At 53.0% G+C, this 19139-nt stretch overlaps 2 protein-coding genes across 12 annotated transcripts in view; one reads left to right on the forward strand and one right to left on the reverse strand.

The window, feature by feature from the left end:
- LCOR (ligand dependent nuclear receptor corepressor) overlaps positions 1–15857 on the forward strand; it is a 90912-nt gene extending 75055 nt beyond the window's left edge. For 9 of the 10 annotated variants that reach the window (XM_032116650.1, XM_032116654.1, XM_032116655.1 and 6 more), the window contains one exon: positions 4935–15857. In XM_032116650.1, the coding sequence (XP_031972541.1) occupies positions 4935–9423 (4489 nt within the window). In that variant the 3' untranslated portion in view covers positions 9424–15857. The remainder of the gene's footprint in view (positions 1–4934) is intronic. The other variant, XR_004241576.1, reaches the window with a different exon arrangement.
- Positions 15858–16421: 564 nt separating this feature from the next.
- The window catches only part of SLIT1 (slit guidance ligand 1), a 61577-nt gene continuing 58859 nt past the window's right edge, over positions 16422–19139 (reverse strand). Inside the window, exons 36-38 of one of the 2 annotated variants that reach the window (XR_004241577.1) lie at positions 18822–19033; positions 16929–18731; positions 16422–16619 (exon numbers count right to left, since the gene is read on the reverse strand). Coding sequence is in view for 1 of the 2 variants with exons in the window: in XM_032116661.1 (XP_031972552.1) it covers positions 18487–18731; positions 18822–19033 (457 nt within the window). In the remaining variant the exon portion in view is untranslated. Of the gene's footprint in view, positions 18732–18821; positions 19034–19139 lie in introns of both variants that reach the window. The other variant, XM_032116661.1, reaches the window with a different exon arrangement.

A 19139-nucleotide genomic window follows, 5' to 3' on the forward strand; every position in this document is an offset into this window, starting at 1 on the left:
ACCAGAAGATTGCAGTTGGCAATTGACAGGTTTTCGGAGACCGGCTTCCCAGGTAGGTTGGTATGAACCAGCTGATTTCTTTCTGCCTTTCTTTTTTCCCCTTTTGCTGCGCCCCCCCCCCCCCCCCCCCCCCTCCAATACACTCTAGAGCCAGAGGCAGGCTGGCTGCCCCTAAAACTCTTTTTTTATGGCATTCACAAGCAGGGCAAGCACAGTATCACCCTGGTACAACAGGAAGGAAGAGATACGACAACCCCACCAGTGGGCTGGGGCCACTGCAGGAGCTGGGAAAAGCTCCTCAGGCTGTGTAAGGGGAAACAGAGATAACTTGGCCCTTCCTCCCCATACTGTAAATCCTCTATCTGTGCAGTCTGTAGGTGTTACGGACTGACAAACCTCTGCCTTCCCCCAGCCGCTTCATCCCCAACCGTGTGGCCTTTGTTGGAAGCCCCAGGTCCCCTCCAGCAAGAGCTGGGGGAGGGTTGACTTCAAACTCCACTAAACAGTAGAGGCACAATGCAAACAAATGTATTGCAGCACGCAGCTATGCAAATAGCTTCAGAGCACAGCACGTTTTCCCCAGCATTAATTGCTGCACCGCCAGGGTTGCATAGCAACAGCTCTGCTTGTGCCTCTGACAGCTCCTGCCCCTTGATGCCTCTGACACCTTCTGTGGCAGGCAGGAAAGGGGAAGAGAACAGGGCTGCCCTGGGAAATGTAGAAGGGCTGGGAGGTAATGAGGGGCTCTGGTGATAAGATTCACTTGGGACAGTGGGGTTGTCTTCTGCTGGCCCAGGGCAATGTGTGCAGTGGGGCTGGGAGGAAGGTGCTGGGGCACAGGAACAGAGGAGATCTGGCAGCCACAGCCTTGTGTAGGCAGCATTTGAGGCTGGCGGGCAGAAAGGGCAGACCTGCCATCTCCCAGGCTCTGCAGGAAAGCTCACTCTCAGGTGGGCTGTCTTCCCCATTGCAGTGAATCCTTCTGGGCACTCCATACAGGTTTGTGACTGCACTTCCAGCTTGGCTAGAGGCATAGAGGGTCCCCAGATAGTTGCCTCTCACTGGTGGCGAATCTCCTTTAGGCTCGTGGCTTTTCCAGCCCTTGAGAGATGGTTCATTCCTCAGGCACACCCAAACCTAAGAGAACCCTGGGCCAAGCCCTATGGGAAGGAGTACAGGCACCAAATAGAAGGCTGTAGGTGGGATGGGCAGTCCTGGACACCCTCTCTGGTCTCTCCAGCCCAGCAGCTTCTGTGGGGCTGGCCTGTGTCTCCCAAAAGGCAGGACTCTGCCTGCCTGCCTGTTCAGAGGCAGGACTGGCTGCCTCTTGAGAATAATTTTTCCTCGTGTTTAAAACCATGTTCCCAACTCCCATCCTCTGTGTTTACCAGTCAGTCTTCAGCTCCCGCTGTGCTTTTGCTGGGCTGAGGAATTTGTTTGCACCCGGCACCTTTCCCTGGGAAAACACTTCAGCTCTGCAGTCAGCTCACCTCTCCTCTATTCTGATAAGCCACATAAAAAAAAATAGTTTCTCTGCAACAGTTAGTACTGTCCATAAGCAACTCTGCCTGAAAATGTGGGGCACTGGATGTAAGTCTACTCTTATATATGAGCTGGAAACAAGCTCTTCTCCAAAACTGCCTCGAGTAGGGAGCATGTGGGCAATCCTGCGTCCATCGGTTGCTTCGCAAGAGAATGCCCATGGGCATGTTTTATTTAATAGTGATAGCCAGAACAGACACAAATAGTGGGAAATGCTGGATAGGTACCAAGGCTCACAGATTAGCAGGCCCCAGGGAGCACAGAACTGTGTCTGGGAGATCTGGGGATGGAGAGGCACCCTTGGAGGCTCAGGACAGAGCTGAAACCCAGCCACGCTCAGAGCCTGAGCCTGAGCAGGTGTCAGGGAAAGCTCTGCCCCAAGGTTATCCTTAGACACCCAGAAAAAGGCGATGCTGCCTGCAGTGCCCTGACAGGGGTGAACTGGGGAAGGAGCAGATGAGCTCAAGTTGAGAAGTGGCCTCCTATCTTTCAGCTGAAGTGACGTAACACCAGAGGACCCTGAATGCAATGTGCCAACTGAACTGTGTCACAGTGTGAGAGATGGGTCTTCTAAGTAGAAAGGGCATCAAAACTGAATGGATTTATTTCCTTTATCGAGCAGGAAGAATATTTATCTCTGTTTTTTAAATTTACAGCTTGACAAGCTCTGTGTATCTCTGATTGTCTCCTTGGAGTACAGTAGGGCAAATAAGGTGACAATGAGCACAAAGGCCTCAGTCACACTTCAGAGGAAGAAACTAGGTGAAAGACAAAGCAAAAATGCCACTGGAACCTTCAGGATCAGGGAGCCCAGGTCCTCTCTGCCATACGAGCTGGACATGAGCCTTTTCCAGTCCCACACGCCCGTGCAAAGCAGGTGTGACCTGCAGCTGGCTGTGTTTGGCATCATGGCTGCAAGGCAAGAAAGGACAATGCCCAGCCACTTTGGTCCCTTCTGCCAGACCAGGCTTGCAACCTCTTCCTCACCAGACGTCACCCAGCCATTCCTTTCTTGCCACCCACCTGGGCAACCACTTCACCTATGCCATGGATTCTTCCTTCACAACCATCGAGTGTAGCACCTGAGGGTGCCCCAACAAGGAGTGAGTTGGATGTGTTGCCACCATAACCCCTTCCCACAGCTGCCCAGGGAGCATGGCAGTGGGGAGGCCAGGGCAGGGCCCCAACTCTGCTGCTATTGTTATAAATTCAGTCTTCCCTGGGGAAGATGGCTGCTGCTCTTCAGAGCTGGGCTTGTAAGTAGGTAAGGGGAGTCACTGCCCTCTTTGCAAAGGTGGAAAAAAAATTACACTGAGCTCTGCCTCTTCAAAAAGCCCCCTGCTCCAAGCCCAGGGGGTTGAAAGGTTTTTTATCCCCTTTTGTTATTCAGCAGAGCGAGGGGAGGAGCTGGGCCATGTAAGAGATCCTGGCTGACATAACCCTTCCCGTGCAGGGCTCTGGAGAGGGGCCAGGTTGTACCTGGGTATTTTTATTTAAACTAATCCCAGGCGTTGCAAATTGAAAGCCACCGCAGCGTCAGGTAGGACCAGTTGAGACGGTTGCTGGCGGGAGTTTTTCTCACCTGGGTGTAGTAAAGCAGTCTCAAGGTACGTTGTTTATTGCTAACCCGGGGAGGATGTTCTGGAGGTGCCAGCACACATTTGGCAAGCTGAGCTTGCTCAGCCTTTTCAGGTGGTTTTAGGAAAACCCTGCCTAAGAAGCCTCTAAGGAAACTGAGGGTGGGCTTGAGAGGCAAAGCCTCATTACGTGTAAAACACATTATGCCTGCGCGAAATGGAAAGCAAAGGGCTGGGTAGCAGCTGCTCAGGACAGGATTGGCTGCAGCCTGGCATTTCTGGGCAAAAAGGAGACCTGGTCAGCCGTGAGCCTGAAGTGGCCCCAGGTGTCTCTCCCTGCCCACCAGCCCAGGGAATCAGGTCACTGGAGATGCCTGTCCAGTGTGTGTCAGTTCAAAGAAAGCAGCCAGCAAGCAGTAAGTAAGGAGCAGGTGAGGGCTGCTCAGGGCTGGCCCTGGCATGCCTGATGCCACTGGGCACGGCTGGCTCCAGCCACTGGCTTTCCCTTCTCCATTTCTGTGCTGATGGCTCCTCCAAGCTGGAGCTCTTCCTCCTCATCCACCTGTTGAGCCCTGTGCCTGGCAGTATGGAGAGGGAAAACCCACTCCAGATGAAGCTGCTTTTCCCCACCCTGGCCCTGAACCCTTTGATAAGTGTTGTCCCCCTTGACCCAGCTGAGTGAGCGAGGTTGGTGTCTGATGCTGGCGGGAGCCAGGCAGAGAAAGGCTGTAGGGGAAGAAAGGACTTTCACTCCTCCAGTACAAGGCCAGGAGGTGCAAAGTGCAAATGTTGCTGCAAAGCAACCCTATGTTATTGGTAAAGATCCTGTGTCAGGCAGTATGGGTGCCAAGGAGTGGGGCCCTCTCGGCGTGGTCAGGACTGGGTGGGAATCGCATGTGCTGCCGTTGGGAACAGATACGGTGTTGATAACAGCACCTGGCATGGCACTCATGATGAGTTCATGCAAACACTGGGTAATTATCCCTTAACCTCTCCACCAGTAAGTCCTAATTAGTTGCCTCTGCCAAGCAGGTAACTGATAATGGCCTGGGTTTGAGCGCTAGCTAGTGGCAGTGACCCTGTGCTGTAGAAGCCCACCTTTCTGTACAACCGCTGCGTGCTGACAGCCCATCAGCTGCAGGAACACTTTATTAAATGGCAGCTAATCAAAGGTCAGTGCAAATGGCACAACACTGCACAGGGTGCATTGCTGCCTGCATGTCCTGCAGGCTGGAAGCTCACCAGAATTTCTGTGCTGATTACAGAGAAGGCTCAGATCTGCTCAGTTTGGCCCCAGACCCATCTTCTCCACTGAGGTGTAAGGAGAATTTGAAGACTTCGAGTAGCTGAAGATTCCTGGCATCTGGCTGCTCAGCTGGGATGCTGCTCTGCTCCCACCCAGCCTGGCAGTGCAGAGGGAGAGAGCAGAGGTGTGCAGCTATCCTAGAAATGCTGGGCCTTCTACAGCAGGTGCCATGCAGATACTAAGCCTGATTCTTTTTAGGTTTGCTTTGAACACATGACATGGTGCCTACACACTGGGATGTCCTAGGCAGAAGTGTAATTATGGGCTCTCTGGCAGTGGCAGACAAACAAAAGTGCAGTCTGTGTCCTGCCAGCAGTGTGCACATGTAAGTGTGCATGTTGGGACTGAAGGGACACCTGCCAGCCCCAGGAAAACAGGCTGCTTGATTTCACCTGGAGGTCAGGCAAGTGGTGTGCCTGACTGGGAGGAGAAGGGTTATTCTGGTTTTGCAGCATAAACTAATATTCCCTGGGACATGTTACTGACTGCTTCTCTCTTTGTCTCTCTAGTGAGGATGCAGCAGAGACAATAGCAATAGACTCTAACAATCAGCCGAAGTCTCCACTGGAAAAATTTATGGTCAGACTGTGTACACATCACCAGAAGCAGTTCATCCGTGTGCTGAACGACATATACACTGAAGTACAACCAGACTCTGACAGCCAGCAGTTGTCTGAATCTGAGAGCATGGAGGCCTCTACTTGTGGCTCTGGTTGTAGCCAGCGAAGCACTGAAAATCAGGATAAGGGTGCTACTTGTACTGAATCAAAGCTCCCTTCTACATTGGACCCAGGACAGTCAGGGTCTGATGGTCCCCTATATGTTACAGGACAAGCCCTGAAGCAGCCAGTGGAACTGAAGTCTCTGGACAGAGCAGAGAACTCCAGTCCTGCTTTGAGAAGGGACTTCTGCGAGCTCCCCATCACCAGGCTTCGCTCTGCTAGTCCAAAGGATAGCCCCACCCAAGAATACCTCAGCACGTTGAACTCTTCCTCTTTGAATTTCCATCATGCCGCAAAGACCCTGGAAGGGCAGCAAGCTGCTGGACATGAACAAGAAGCCGGTGTCAGGAAGTGTGAGGATAATAAAGAGCAGCTAGCAGGTAAGACTCTCATGGAAGGTTATATCTCAGTCAAAGTGGCAAATGTGAATGGCAGCGAGGACAGCTTAGACAGCTGTCTGGGGTCCCAAAAGAGCTCTTTCAGGGCTCTGCCAGAGGAATCCTGGGATCCTGGCTTTGCAGTGACCCCCCCTCGCAGAGCCGACAAAGAGAACACTTTGCAATGCAGCTCGAAAGCATCTTTGCACCAGGACTTAGACGCAAAAGAACAAGATGTGAGACCAAAGCAAGAAAACCACCTGCATGCCGTGGCCAAGGGCAAGGCAGGCTGCCACCTGCATCCAGCCGACAAGGGCACGCTCGACAAGTCCAAAGAGGGCTGGCTGCCCACTGGCGCCATGCCAGCTGCTCACCGGACCCCCAGTGGGCACCCCCGTGCCAAGACAGCCTCCCTCAGGTCCTCTCGGAAGAGCAAGAAGACATCGGGGTTGAGGATCAATGACTACGACAACCAGTGTGATGTGGTGTACATCAGCCAGCCCATCACCGAGTGCCATTTCGAGACCCAGCGGCTGGTGCCGTCCCGCAGGACGGCGAGGAAGAGCACGCGGGGGTATTACTTCAACGGGGAGTGCTGCGAGCTCCCCACTGTCCGCACGCTGGTTAAGAGCTCCCGGGCGGAGGAGAGGGTGAGCAGCCCGGCACTGCGAACAGAGACCCTCGTAAGTGCGAAGCCACCCCTGGTGCTGTCGGTGGAGGGGTCTGCAGGGGCAGGACGGGAGGGTGAGAAGAGGGTTTCCCTGAGGCTCCTGGCTAAAGTGGCACCAACCAGTCGAGAAATGAAAGAGAGAGCTGAGGTGGGCTCCATGCAGCTCCGGGATACCCGAGCACTTCGGTCGAGGGAAGCTGCCGTGGCCATGCCATTCTTCTCCCTCTCTGCTCCACCCAGCCCCCAGAAAGAGGACAGCTTAGCCGGCTCACTGCCCCCTGGCTCCCCTCCTGCTGACGGAGGGGGGATGACAGCAGGAGGCACTGTCACCTGGGAGGCTGGCAGTAGCCTGGGCTCCTCTGGGGATGGCAGCAGCAGTGGGCAGGCTGCTGATATTGCTGCCTTTTCAGTCTCAAAAGCACACAGTGAGGAGGAAGGTTGTCCAGGCTCTGACATACAAACTGTTCCAGACCCCTCTGCCAGCCCAGAGCCAAAGTCCTCCTCACAGCCCTCTGCCACTACAGACACAACACCTCTGCCCTGTGATGGTGCCAGGGATCCTGCCCTGCTTCTAAGCTCAGGGGCTGCTGAGCTCTGTGGGCAGTGTCTGGCAGAGCCCTCCCCATGCTCTCCAGGCTTGCAGGCTCCTGGTGAGCTCCCTGCCACCATGGATGGGGAGAGCCCCCTGATGCCCTCTGCTACCTTGCAGTGTGGGGATGTGAACAAAAGCATCGATGCTAAACCAGAAGCTGAATCATCAGTCATGGTGGGTGATGGCCCTCTTGAGCAAGAGGATGCTGTGCTCGTCAGCACACCCCTCCCCAAAATCTTGGAATTGGAGGCAATGCAGAATAACAGCACAGCAGGAGAAAAAGAGCCCACTGAAGGGGAAATGCCACCCGACCCCAACAGCTCAGACTCTGTCCCTTCCAAAGACAGTCTAGACAAGAAGCGAAAGAAAGGCAGGAGAGCACTAGTGGCATCAGACCGGTGTCTCCGAAGCCAACAATCCCAGTCACCTGCCGAGAGCAGTGCTGAGGACTCTGGTTCTTCCAGCTCTGTGCAGCTTCCTTGCCTTCAGATCAAATTCTCCAAGAGCCCTGGCGCTAAGCGGTTCAAGAGAGAAGTGCAGCTGGATGAGGCAGCATCTGTGCACTTCCCAAATGACTGCTTCCCCAATGTGCTGCTCAAAACCAGTGAGGGGCCAGGCATTGGCCAGGCTCCAGAGAGCATCGCTGAGCAGCAGCCAGGTGAGGAGAATGGTGTCACTACCAGACAAACCTATAAAAGCATCTTAGCAAAAGAGACTGCTGCAGAGGGAAAAAATTACTCTAAAGATGACTCCTCTGCTAACAGCAGCCAAAGTCAACCGGGTGAGATGCTGGAAATCAGCATCCAGGCTGATTCTGAGAAGAAAAACATTCCCCTCCCTCCAGAGAACAGTGTTCCTGCAAATGATGCTGAGCAAGTGGATGTGAAACCAGTCAATGCCAGTGCAAAGGACGAGGAGAGCTCTGACAGTGCCAGGGATCTGGGCAAGCCAGTGAACTGTGAGCTGGTGACTGATCTGCCTCCATGTCCCAGCAGCAGAGGTGGAAGCAAGCATCTTCCAGCAAAAACTGCAAAGCATAAAAAGGTTGCTCTGCAGTTTTATAACTTACGACATGCACCCGCACCTGTAGACAGTGCAAAAAAGAGCACACCAGGGAAGGAGTCTATGCAAGCAATCCCCAAACTGAGGGAAGAACACAGTTCAGGGAATGATGACTGCCCAGCACTGGAGGAGATAGACATGGCTGACAGCAAACCAAAGTTCATGGAGTGGTGTGCTGAAGAGGAGAACCAGGAGCTCATTGCTGAGTTCAACACTCAGTACATGAAAATCCAGAAGGGCTGGATTCAGCTGGAGAAGGAGGTCCAGCCAACCCCCAAGGTTAAGAACAAAGCCGACAAACTGAAAGAGATTTGGAAAAGCAAGAAAAGAACACGGAAAAGCAGGGGTTCACTGGACGTGCAGAAGCTTTCTCCTGTGCAGATGCTGTTTATGAAGGCTTTTAAGCTGTCTGACATATGCCAGTGGTTTCTGGAGACAACTGAAACCAGGTCTCTAGTGATTGTGAAGAAACTCAACACGCGTCTCCCAGGGGAGATTCCCCCCCTGAAAGTCCCCATGCAGAAATATTCTTCCTCTAGTCTCTACCCCAGCTCACTACAAGCTGAACGTTTGAAAAAACATCTCAAGAAGTTCGCTGCCACTACCCCAGCTCGGAATAATCTGAAGAACCAAAAGCTTTGGGCCAAAATTCGTGAGAATGCTGATAAAGCAGAGGCTGAAGAAGCCACCACTCCCAACCAGACTTCTCCCACTGATGCCAGCACCAAGGAGCTGAGCGAAGACAAAACCATCCAGCCTGCCCTCAGCTTGCCCACGCAGGCCAGCACCAGGATCCTGCGCAAGTACTCCAATCTTCGGGGCAAGCTGCGAGCCCAGCAGCGCATGGTGAAGACAGAGAAGCAGAGTGATGGCCCAGGGGACCATCTGTCCCTGGAGAACAAGCAGAGCCGGAAGAGTGTGTGCATCAACCCCCTGATGTCTCCAAAGTTGGCCTTGCAGATCAAAGCTGCTGCCTTTCCTGCTAAATCTCCCTCAGTGGATGGGACGGGGAAGGGGCGGAAGGGGAAGAGCAGGTCCCAAGAGGACTCCTTGCCCAAAGTTGACCTCCAGCTCAGCAAGAAGAAGAAGATGCTGAAGGAGAGCAGAAGCACCCAGGAGCGATCCAGCTCCTCCACCAAGGACAAGCTGCCTGCCAAGAAGGCTACTAAAATAAAGCATTCAGAGGTCAGTGCAAAAGCTCCCGCCACCCGAAAGCAGGCTGCCATGGAGCGGAGCAATAAACTGGCCAGAAAAATGTCTTTGAAAGAGAAGAAAGTCCCGAAAAAGCAGCTGGAGAAGATGCGGCTCCCCATAAGGAAGGGCAAGGAGAACACGAGCAGACGGGCTGTGCTGCCTCCCAGTCACGAGGAGCTGTCCAAGTGCCCCAAGCAGAAGCCCCTGGGAGAGTCCTCCACACGGTCACAGAAGATGGCCAACAAGAAGCACAGCAGCGGGAAGACCCTGACAAGGTCCATGAAGAAGATGCAGGAGAACAATGTGTCTCAGGGCAAGAGGAAGCTGAGGGCAAAAGTGGACTGTTCGCACAGCAAACGATCACGACTGGACCCGAAATAGCGAAGAACCGGTAGCCATGTACAAAACTGATGTATAGTAGTAACCCTTTACCATGCATTAACTAAAGCTGCTTTTATAAGCTGTAGCAAGCCTTTAAAAATCCGCAGTTAAAGGATAACGTCCATGATTTTAGGCATCAGCAGATGTGTCTTGGACAGAGAAGAGGTTGGTCTGTCTGGCTCTGCTGTTCAGAAAGAAGTTTCTGCAGTTCGAATGTTCCTTGGGTTCTTTTAAACTTGGAACCAGGCAGTTTTTGTTAAAAGTACAGTGCCTTATTTATCACTTTAAAAATAAAAATTAGAAGCTCGTCTGTGTGATTTGGAGGCTTGCGTTTTATACTTGAGGCACAAGCACTTGTACTGTAGCAGAAAGAAAACCACCTTCGTGCACATGAAGTAGCTTTTGTCTGCCTTTGGGTGCACACAAACATTTCCCTTTCTCTCAGAGTCCTCCTTCTGTCTGTCTTCTTAGTGGCATTTAAAGCAAAACCAAAATCATTTCCCATCACTGAGGGAGAGGAAGGCGAGTCTGTCCTTTGTCAGTTCGCTGGTAGCAGCTGCTGGTGTCCCAGACTGTTACCTGCATGAGAATGTGAAGTAGCTACTAGTGTGTGTACTGCTGATGGCTGCCTGCTCCCCACTGCACAGCCCGTGGGTGGGGAGGGCCTGCTCAGGCTAAGGAGATGCTGTGGGGGCTCCAGGTACCAGGCTGCCACATCCACTGCTGCTGGCTGGGCGTGCTGGGCTGTATCTGTCTTTTTTCTTGCTGGCTTCAGGGATGAACCAGTCTTGCCATGCTCTGCTTTTGGATGGACTTCCTTCTCCTATTTCCCTGCCCTCATGGTTATTTCTGTGGTCTCTGATGGCAAAGCTTTTTTGCAGCACTTCACTGAAGGTTGAATCTCTCCCTTTTTAAGGGCTCAAACTCCTGATGTTGGTGCTCTGCAGGAAGGGAACTCTGGCCCTCACCTTGTGCTTTTGTGCACATCTTGCCTAGTGCTCTCTTAAGCCAGGATTTGCAGTTGAAATAGGGTTGGAATAAGGGACTGGCTTGCATTTATTTTTTACCCTAATTTGCATTTCACCCTTTTACTAGCAAGGTGTGGGAGGTTTGTCCTTGTTTGTGTCACAGAACAGGGTCATAGTGCCCGTCTTCTCTGAGAAAAAGCCTGTTAGAAGTGCACAGAGTGTATGGCTGTGCTGGTTCTGCTGGGCAGAGATGACCAGCAGCTGGGGAGTGCTGTGATCTCTGCTAGGGAAACGCCCCTGCTCAGCCATTGCATCCCCATGGCTTCACTTTCACATTGCTGCACAGAGTCCATTTGCAGGAATCCCAGTGCCAGCCTCTTTCCACACATAAAGCTGCAGTGCCTAGCAGGGCACTGTGTGGGCCCTGAGGCTGCCAGACCTTTAACAGCCACCTTGCTGGTCCTTGCTCAGCTGCTTGTCCCTGATGAGAGCAAGGCTCTGGTGCAGCCCATGAATTCAAGAGATGCTGGCCCTGGGAGCAGAGGCTGGAAAGGGATTGGCTGCAAAGGGAGTTGCTTTTTTCAATGGTTGGCATTGAACCCCAGATCTCAAAGCCTGGGGGCTGGAGGTGAAAGGCAGATAATTGTGTTTAAATCTTTCATTGTACCCCTTCAGTACAGAGGATGAAACCAGGTGTTTGATTTGCACGCCCTTCACAGAGCACCTCTGGCTCTCTTGCAGGTATTCCCTTTCCCAAGCATTGACACACACAGTGCTGCAGTACATTTTTCTGTTACTGTGAAATGGCTGATTTAAAAAAAAAAAAATCCTTTACCTTTCCTTGGAATTGTGCTAGAGTAAGTTAACTCTCTGAACAGCTAGGAAGTGACTAAATCTAGCCTGTCAGTCCCTGTACAAATTAATATGAAGTTATCTATTACTCTAATTTTTACTGCATGCATTAAATATGTCAAACATTCCATCAGAAAAGATTTAAAAGCGTTTCAGGAGAGGTGCAAGGCAGGAGGGCACTGATGGCAGTTAAGTGACTGATCTGTACCTCTTTTGCATGTTGTCTCTCCCTCTTGCTTCTCCATCCCTACTTATGGTCCTTCTCTAGCCTCTGGCCCAGCCACATGTGCCCAGATTTCTTCTCCTTCCTCTGGGCCGGGTGTGTGTGTGTGAGCACGCCTCTTACCTTTGCTCCTCACACCATTCCCCTGCAGCAAATCCCCTCTCCCCATCCTTCACCATCACTCCTGAAGCGCCTGCACCAGTCACCATGCACCGAGTGTTCCTTGAGGCTTTCCCTCTCTCTTCTCCCATTTTTTAGCTGCTGGTAAATGGTAAATGCAGGCTGTCCTGCTCCCTGCCTTCTGTGCTTCTGGGAGCAGGAATCCCATTAGGATAAAACCCTATAGAAAGTAAGTGGAAAGAGTCTTTCTAGATGGGGTGCTGCTGCTCCAGCCTCCCGGGTGCCTTCCTGGTGCTTCACCAGCACCGATTGGTTTGAGAATGGCAAGGTTGGGGGACGGCAGGTGTCACATTGGTGCTGGAGTGGAGCAGCTTCTGGGCATCTGTCCCAGTTGGGTGTGCACTGCTTGGCTTAGGCAGTGGTGGGATCAGAACACTGAGCTTCCCGGCAGTGTCCCTGACAGGCAGTGGTGACGTGTGCTGCTGAGGCACAGCCCCTGCTTTACAGCCGTCTGCTACCAATGAATGCAGCTCTTACACCATACAAGGGATGCACAGGGAGCTGCAGATGAGCTTAATGAATGGAAGAAAATAAGCAACATGATTTATTACCTTATTCCACATGGACATGGAGTGTGTTTCCATGTGCTACAGGCACAGAGTTGCCCACTGGCACTACCACAGTGCCATCCTCAGATCCACAGTCTCATTGCGCTCCTCTTCCCCTGGGCCACCCCAGAGCTCCCTGCTCTGCTTCTTGAGCTCTGGATTTCAAGTGCTACATCCCACAAAGCAGACCTCTTTCTGTTACTTTGGCTTTTCTTGCTGGCTACTCTCTCATCCTATTGAAACCAGTCTCCATCATGCACCCTGGTCCATGAACAAGGAGCAGCTGTGCACCTCCACAGATGTCCTCACTCTCCCTCTGCTGCCAGCCTCCCTCTCTCATTTGCATGGTTACCTTTTTCTCTCTCTCCTTGTCATCGGCTGCTGTGGGTCTTCACACTTCACATGTCCAGGATCCGTCCATCTTAATCAACCTCTGGGAGGAGCTGCGTTTGCCAAGCTCAGAGTCAAAATTTATGTTGGTGCTGTAGCAAGAGCAGTTTGAGCCTGAGATGGCTCCTTCTACCTGTAGCTGTTAGGATCTTGTTTAGCAAGGCCAGCCCTGGAATGGGTTTCCCCGCTGACAGGGTGTGTGATATGTACCCAAGGTGTGCACATATTTATATTCATCACTTACTCATCCCTGGTGAGGTCCTGTTTGCCGGTGTTTGCTCTGTGCAGTGGGGTTTCTGTAGTCACCTGCCAGCATGTCAGGGAGATGGATTTGCAGCAAACCTTCTCTGAAGAGCTGACCAGTCGGCGCTGATGCTTCTGACAAACTTTCTGCTGCATTGCTGATCAAGGTCCATCAGCTGGGAGAGCAGGATGAAATTGTTCCCGCTGCTCCCTGCATCTGGGCTGGGGGAGCCATGCAGGGCTGGGCTGAGCAGGCTGGCTGGCTGCCCCCACCACTTTTTGCTGGTGTGCAGATGAGCAAGGCTGCAGCCCAGCCCGTGTCCCAGCTGCTCTGTGGCACCTCTGGAAAAGCTCTGCTAACTCCTAGTAACCTCCCAGGAAATAGAAATGCAGTCAGATATACTGGTGCCCTGTTTTTAAGACTTGCTGATGGACACTTTTTCTCTCCAGCTCATATACTTTTAGCCTGACAGCTGCATTCCCAGTTGAAGGTGACAGAGAAAGCTGTGATTCCCAGCCTTCCATGGGCACAGGTAGTGCCTGGGGCAGCATGGAGGTGCGGGTGGCCATCCAGGTTGGGCTCTCACCTTTCCACCATCAGCAGTCATGCCGGGGGGAGGAGGGCTGAGCCCTAGCCAGGGTGTACTTGGGTCTGCGTCCTTGGGCTGTTTGCCTGGACAGCCCAGGAACAAGATGGGGATAGGCTCCTCCTTGACAGGGAATGCCACTGCAGCTTTTCTTGTAGCAGTAGGTTTTTTGAGCAAACCACAAGGCTATGATGTCCCCATGTCGCGTGCGTTCCCCCCGTGTGTCGTAGCATCCATTTGGCCCATCCTTTAGCTTGGTGGTTGTGAAATGAATCCATCTGTTCTAAGATGTTCTCAGGAGTTCTTGTTGTATTAAGCTCACCCCTAGGCTTAGCAGAAATCACAGTCCCCATCCTCCCTGCTCCCCTCCCCGCGGACAAGCCCTCTCTCTCACGAGCACTTCCACCTTTTCCCCAAAGGGCAGCAGAGGGCAGCTGGCGGTTTTGATTCAGGGCACGTTGGCAGCTTTGGGGCAGCCGAAGGAGCTGGGATGCAGCCGGCCAGCATTTGTGACATGGGTCTGGAGGCCAGGCGGTCCCACGGGCTGTGTTGCTAGCCAATGTTTTCTAAGTCTGTTTGTAAGAGTACCTAATTTTAAAATGAAATGTGAATATATATTATGTGTAGGTGCCATGTAAGATAGTGTTGTGCTAGGCAGCAGGATGCTAACCTACTTTTTAAGCTTTTTGGGGGCAGGAAAAAGCATTTTTCTCTCACTTCATGCTCACAGATCTAATATTGTAAATAGGTTTTTAAAATATTTATTTCATGGGCTTTCCACAGGTTCTCGTTCTGACTGGTGTGCGGTGGGGCTGTATTGCCCAGTGTGCCGCAACCAAAGGGCTGGCGACTGCGTGGGGGATGGGATGGGGTGGGATGGGTGGGTGGTGGTGGTGTTCAGTTTGGTTTTATGTCACATCAAAGCTGAAGCATTAAATCTCTTCATCTCGTTTTGATGATGTCAGACCTGGTCGATGGCCACAGTCCCTAGGGAGGCTGTGAGCTCCCATGGCTGGCCAGGATGGCTGTTCCCCAGGACAGGGGACACTGCAAGCAATAAGATTTGTAGTAATAATGTCTGCTTTGATGGCAGGGGCTCTCGGGGCTCAGGGCCAGGTGGGAATAACTCTGCTCCCAGCAGGCGCTCAGTCCAGCATGACCTGGAGGTGCTCAAGGAAGGGTCCCCAGGGATGCAGAAAGTGGGGGATGCTGTTGCCCCCAAGGAACCCCCCCCAAACCATGGGGGTAGGGTAGGTAGCTGCTGGTAGCAAACTCCCACTAGTGAATTACTGCCTTTGTGGGTACAGGTGACCCAAGGGAGCACACTGCTGTCACTGCTACAGTCCCAGGGCTGGCTCCAGAAGGTCATTTGCTCATTTGCTTGTCATTCTGCAATTTTAATTCTCCTTCCAGGAGGTTTGAGGTCATTTCGTAATTTTTTCTTAAGTGGATTTAGATTTTTTTTTTCTTTGTTAACTCCTTTTTGCCTGGAAGTGTGGCTGGCTCTGACCTTCCAGCCCAGCTGTCTGTGTAGGGCAGCATCAGCAGGATCAGGGCTGCTTTTATGATGAGTCTCTGACTTTGGAGGATGGAGTGAGGGGTGCTGCTGGGTGCCAGCCCTGCAGGACCCTTCGCCAGTCCCACACTTCCTTCACCCTTGGAACAGGTGTGTAAAAAAAGAAAAACAAACAAACAAAAAAGGAACAACACAGTAATTTTTTTCTTAAGATGCAAAATGTTTAAATATTATCTCCATCCTGATGGCAAATGTTTTTCCTTCATCTGTGTCTGCTTCCCTGGGAGAGTTTTGTTTCTCTGTTTGTTTCTATATGAATTTTAGACACTGAGCTGAAATTCCTCCTGTCCGGTACTGTATGTTTGAGCCCAAGCAATGTGAACTGTACAGACCAGCAGTGGGAAGTGAGAGCCGGTGACTGCACCTGGGAGAGCCGTGGCTTGGGACGGCATTCCCAGTTGGTGTAGGGAGTGGGAAGTACTGCGCCACAAGTTGGGAAAATGAACTGTCTGCTGTGAATTCTTGGTTGGAAATGTGGAGAGGAGTTTCCATTAGATAATGTTTACATACCTCACCTGATGAACCTTTGAAAGTGTATATATAAAAAAAAAAAGAAAATAAAATTATATTAAGTTGCTTTAAATCAATATGTATAGCTATAAGAGCTGGGTCATTTGAACTTTGAATATGTATTGATTCTCTAAATGTTGACATTTTGTGAACTCTGTGCTCCTGTCTTTTATTTCATCCTAGCCTATGGAAAAAGTTGTGTTCTTGTTCCAGGTAAAAAGTCCCTGACTCAAATCTGAACTCCTCAAGGATTCCCACCACCTTGCTTTCTTTTCTTCCTCACTGTCAATATTCACCCTATGAGCTTTCTAAAGGTCCGTATTTTATTGCAGCTTATTAAACGTTTCTTTGATATCAGTGTTTGTTTGGTGTGGTAAGTGGGGAAGAGTGAAGGTGAGTGAGTGCATGAGGTAGGGCACAGCAGGCTGGCACCCTCCAAGTGTCACACCCTCCCTATGGAGAGGGGTATAAATGCCTGTGCGGGGTTTCAGTGCTCCCACACCAGTCCCTGAGCTGTGGCAGACTTGTGTTTGTGGCACCAACAGTGCAACCTCTTGGTGCTCCTGGGGACTGCTGCCCAGACCCCCTCTTCCCTTCCCCAGAGAGCTACAAGTGCCCAGTTTCCCCTGGAGCCATTCCATCCCCACAGCAGGCGCTGGCCCTTCAGCTTCCCACCTGCAAGACCCCGGCAGTGATGGCTGCTTTTGCAAGGCATTGCATGGACAACCCCGGCTGCTTGTCCCTGCACCATGGGGGCAACACTTTGGCCAGAAGTGCTGGCCAGGGCTGCTCCAGGAGTAGGAAATCATCCCCCAAGGCAGGACCAACTCTTTCCATCCTGTGCCACCTCCTCGCACACTCAGCAGCTCCCAAGCATCAGCTTCCCCCTTCTCCCCACCAGGAAAGAAGAGGCCAAGCCTCTGAATGAATAAATGTCATGTTCACATGGAAGACAACATAGACAATACCAAACATCTCCTAAAACAATACAGCCTCTGCCAGCGGAAGGATGCCCAGCGCCTCCCTCGCCAGCCTAGTACAAACCAGCGTCTTCAATAGTGACACACACAAACCCCACGGGCCAAACAAAGCCACCGTCATTTTCCTGCCCAGTAGCATCTGTAAACAAAAAGAAAACATCATTTGTTGACCCCAAACATATAAAAATACTATAACAAAATGAAATACAAATATATATTAGAATCTGTAAGTATTCTGTATAAAGAGATACTTTAGCGGTTAGCGTACAGCAAGAACAGAAACACAACACAACCAAGCCCTGGGCGGGCCACAGGCAAAATGAGTCACATCCCAGCTCCTCTGTGTGGCAGAGGAGCTCCCATGGAGAGGGCATTTGTGGCAGAAACACATCCCCGTGGTGGCGGAAACGCCCTGGATGCTAGTGGTGAGCAGGGATGGTGACAGCACCTGCAGAGCTGGGTGTATCCCGTGGAGATGCCTGGAGCCTGGCCGCAGCTGGCAGTGCAGACCTGAAGCCGAAGTGCTGGAGCAGTGTGATAGAGAGACCCAGGACTGCAGCTCTGGGATGAGTCTGTCCACCAGGGTGATGTGGTGTTTCACTGTCCAGCCATCTGCAGTGTCCCAGGTTGGGCACCCACTATCCTTGGCCCCCACAGTTGTAGAGGTGATGCTGCTGTGGATGTTGGGTGCATACTGTACCCCGGCACAAGCTCCCCATGTGCCCCTGCTCCCACACCAGCCCAGCACATGCGCTGGCACTGTGGGCTTTGGAGAGATGCTGGGTATGGGCACTTCAGTCCACAAGCTGGTGGATCCTGCCCTGGCAGTGGTGTTGGCTCCAGGCTTGCAGGTTTGGACATCTTCAGCCTCTTCAACTTGGCACGCACAAGACTGAGGCCCAGTGACAGGCATGGCAAACCTGCACCCCAGCTGTCCCAGCAGCCTCTTGCTCCTGCTGGCTGGGTCAGTGGGACATGGGGTACTTTTGCCCAGCTGCAGGCCTGCTCCCCTAGGACAGAGCCTGGAAAAAAGGGATTCCTGTGCTGCCCTCACACAGCTCCCACCTCTGAGCAGAGCCAGCTGGCTGAGCCGGGGGTATTTGGGGCCCTCTCCACATGAACGGCACAGTGCTGGCCCCCATGGCACAGGGCAAGTTGGCACTGGAACCCTCAGGGACATCTGTGCGTTGCTGCCTGTCCCCCACACAGTGTGCCTGGCGCTGCCCTGGTACTGCTCCACCAGCGTGGCCCTGATGTGACCACAGTGGGCTGGACCCCTGCGTGCCTGTGCACTGCAGAGCCCAGCCAGCATGCACGGACTGGGGGCATCACCAGAGGGTCAGGCTGTGGCCACAGAGCTGGTGACATTATCTGGGGTACTTTGGGCTCCAGCAACCTGCAGGGAGAGAGACCAGGGCTGCTGGAGGAGAGGACGGGAAACCAGGTCTGGGCTCACCAGGACTGCAGGATGCTGGCTGCACCACGCAGCCCACTGTAAGCCACAGCTTGCCATAACTCACAAGGCTCTGCCATGTCAGGTCCCCCTCCTCCAGTCCCAGGTGTTGAAAAAGCCCTCAGATTGCTGGGCTGATGCAAGAGATAGGGATGCCGGAGGGGACTCGCTGGGGATGCAGGCACTGCCCTCCGTGGCTGTGGGGCTGCACTGGCTGGGAGGCAGAGTGCCACAGGGAGAGGATGGGGCAGCTGGGCAGGGTTCCCACTCCATATCCACACATCTGTGTAGTTGCAGTTCTTAAAAAAATTCTCTATCTACACATTTGCTTTGTTTGTGGGGTTTTTTTCCTTTTTTTTTTTTTCTTTTTCTTTTTTTTCTGTTTCCTTCCCAACCTTCTAGATGCACCAGCTCTACCCTCTGCTGGGCTCCTCAGATACAGCTGCAGTTCGGAACACCCAGAGAGCAGCATCATGCCCGCAGGGCAAAGTGAGGTCCTTGGCTTGGGGGCGTCTCCCCGCCAGCCCCCCGGCTCTGCAGGGCCGGTGGCTGCTCACAGACACTGGCTGCAGCCGCACTTGCTGGGCTTCTCCACCTCCTCCACAAAGGTCGCACCGTTGCTGCACTCGAAGGCGTATTTCCTGCGCCGGAGCCGCAGCCCAGTGCAGCAGCTGGCGTCAGGGCCACCGCAGGTCCCCCGGCATTCCACCCAGGCCACCGGCCGCGTCGTCTGGCAGATGGTGTAGCCCCGCTGCACCTGGTGGTAGTCCCGCACTGGCTCCCCGCGGCACTCTGGCTCTGTGGGACAGTGGGACAGCAATGGTCAGCCTGGTGTCGTGGCATAGGGCTGCCCTCCCTGGACACCCACCTCCTCAGCACCTAACCTACCTTGGTCACAGAGGGCTCCAGTGTAGCCATCGTGGCATTCGCAGGTGGGCTGGCCACCTGGGGTGAGATGGCAGTGGCCATGGACACAGGGCTGGTGGCGGCAGGGGTCGGGTGGTTCGGCAGGCTGGTTGCAGAGCGCACCCTGGTAGCCCTCGTGGCACTGGCAGCTGTAGGAGAGGGCGTCGAGGGGCAGGCACAGCCCGTGCACACACCTGTGGGCACACGGTGCTGTCAGGACCTGCTGGCGTGGCACCAGCACGCACAGCCCACCAGCACTGAGCACGGCATGGCTCAGCACCAGTACTGCACTGGGACTGG

This window comes from Corvus moneduloides, chromosome 8, assembly GCF_009650955.1.
Source record: "Corvus moneduloides isolate bCorMon1 chromosome 8, bCorMon1.pri, whole genome shotgun sequence".
NCBI lineage: Eukaryota > Metazoa > Chordata > Aves > Passeriformes > Corvidae > Corvus > Corvus moneduloides.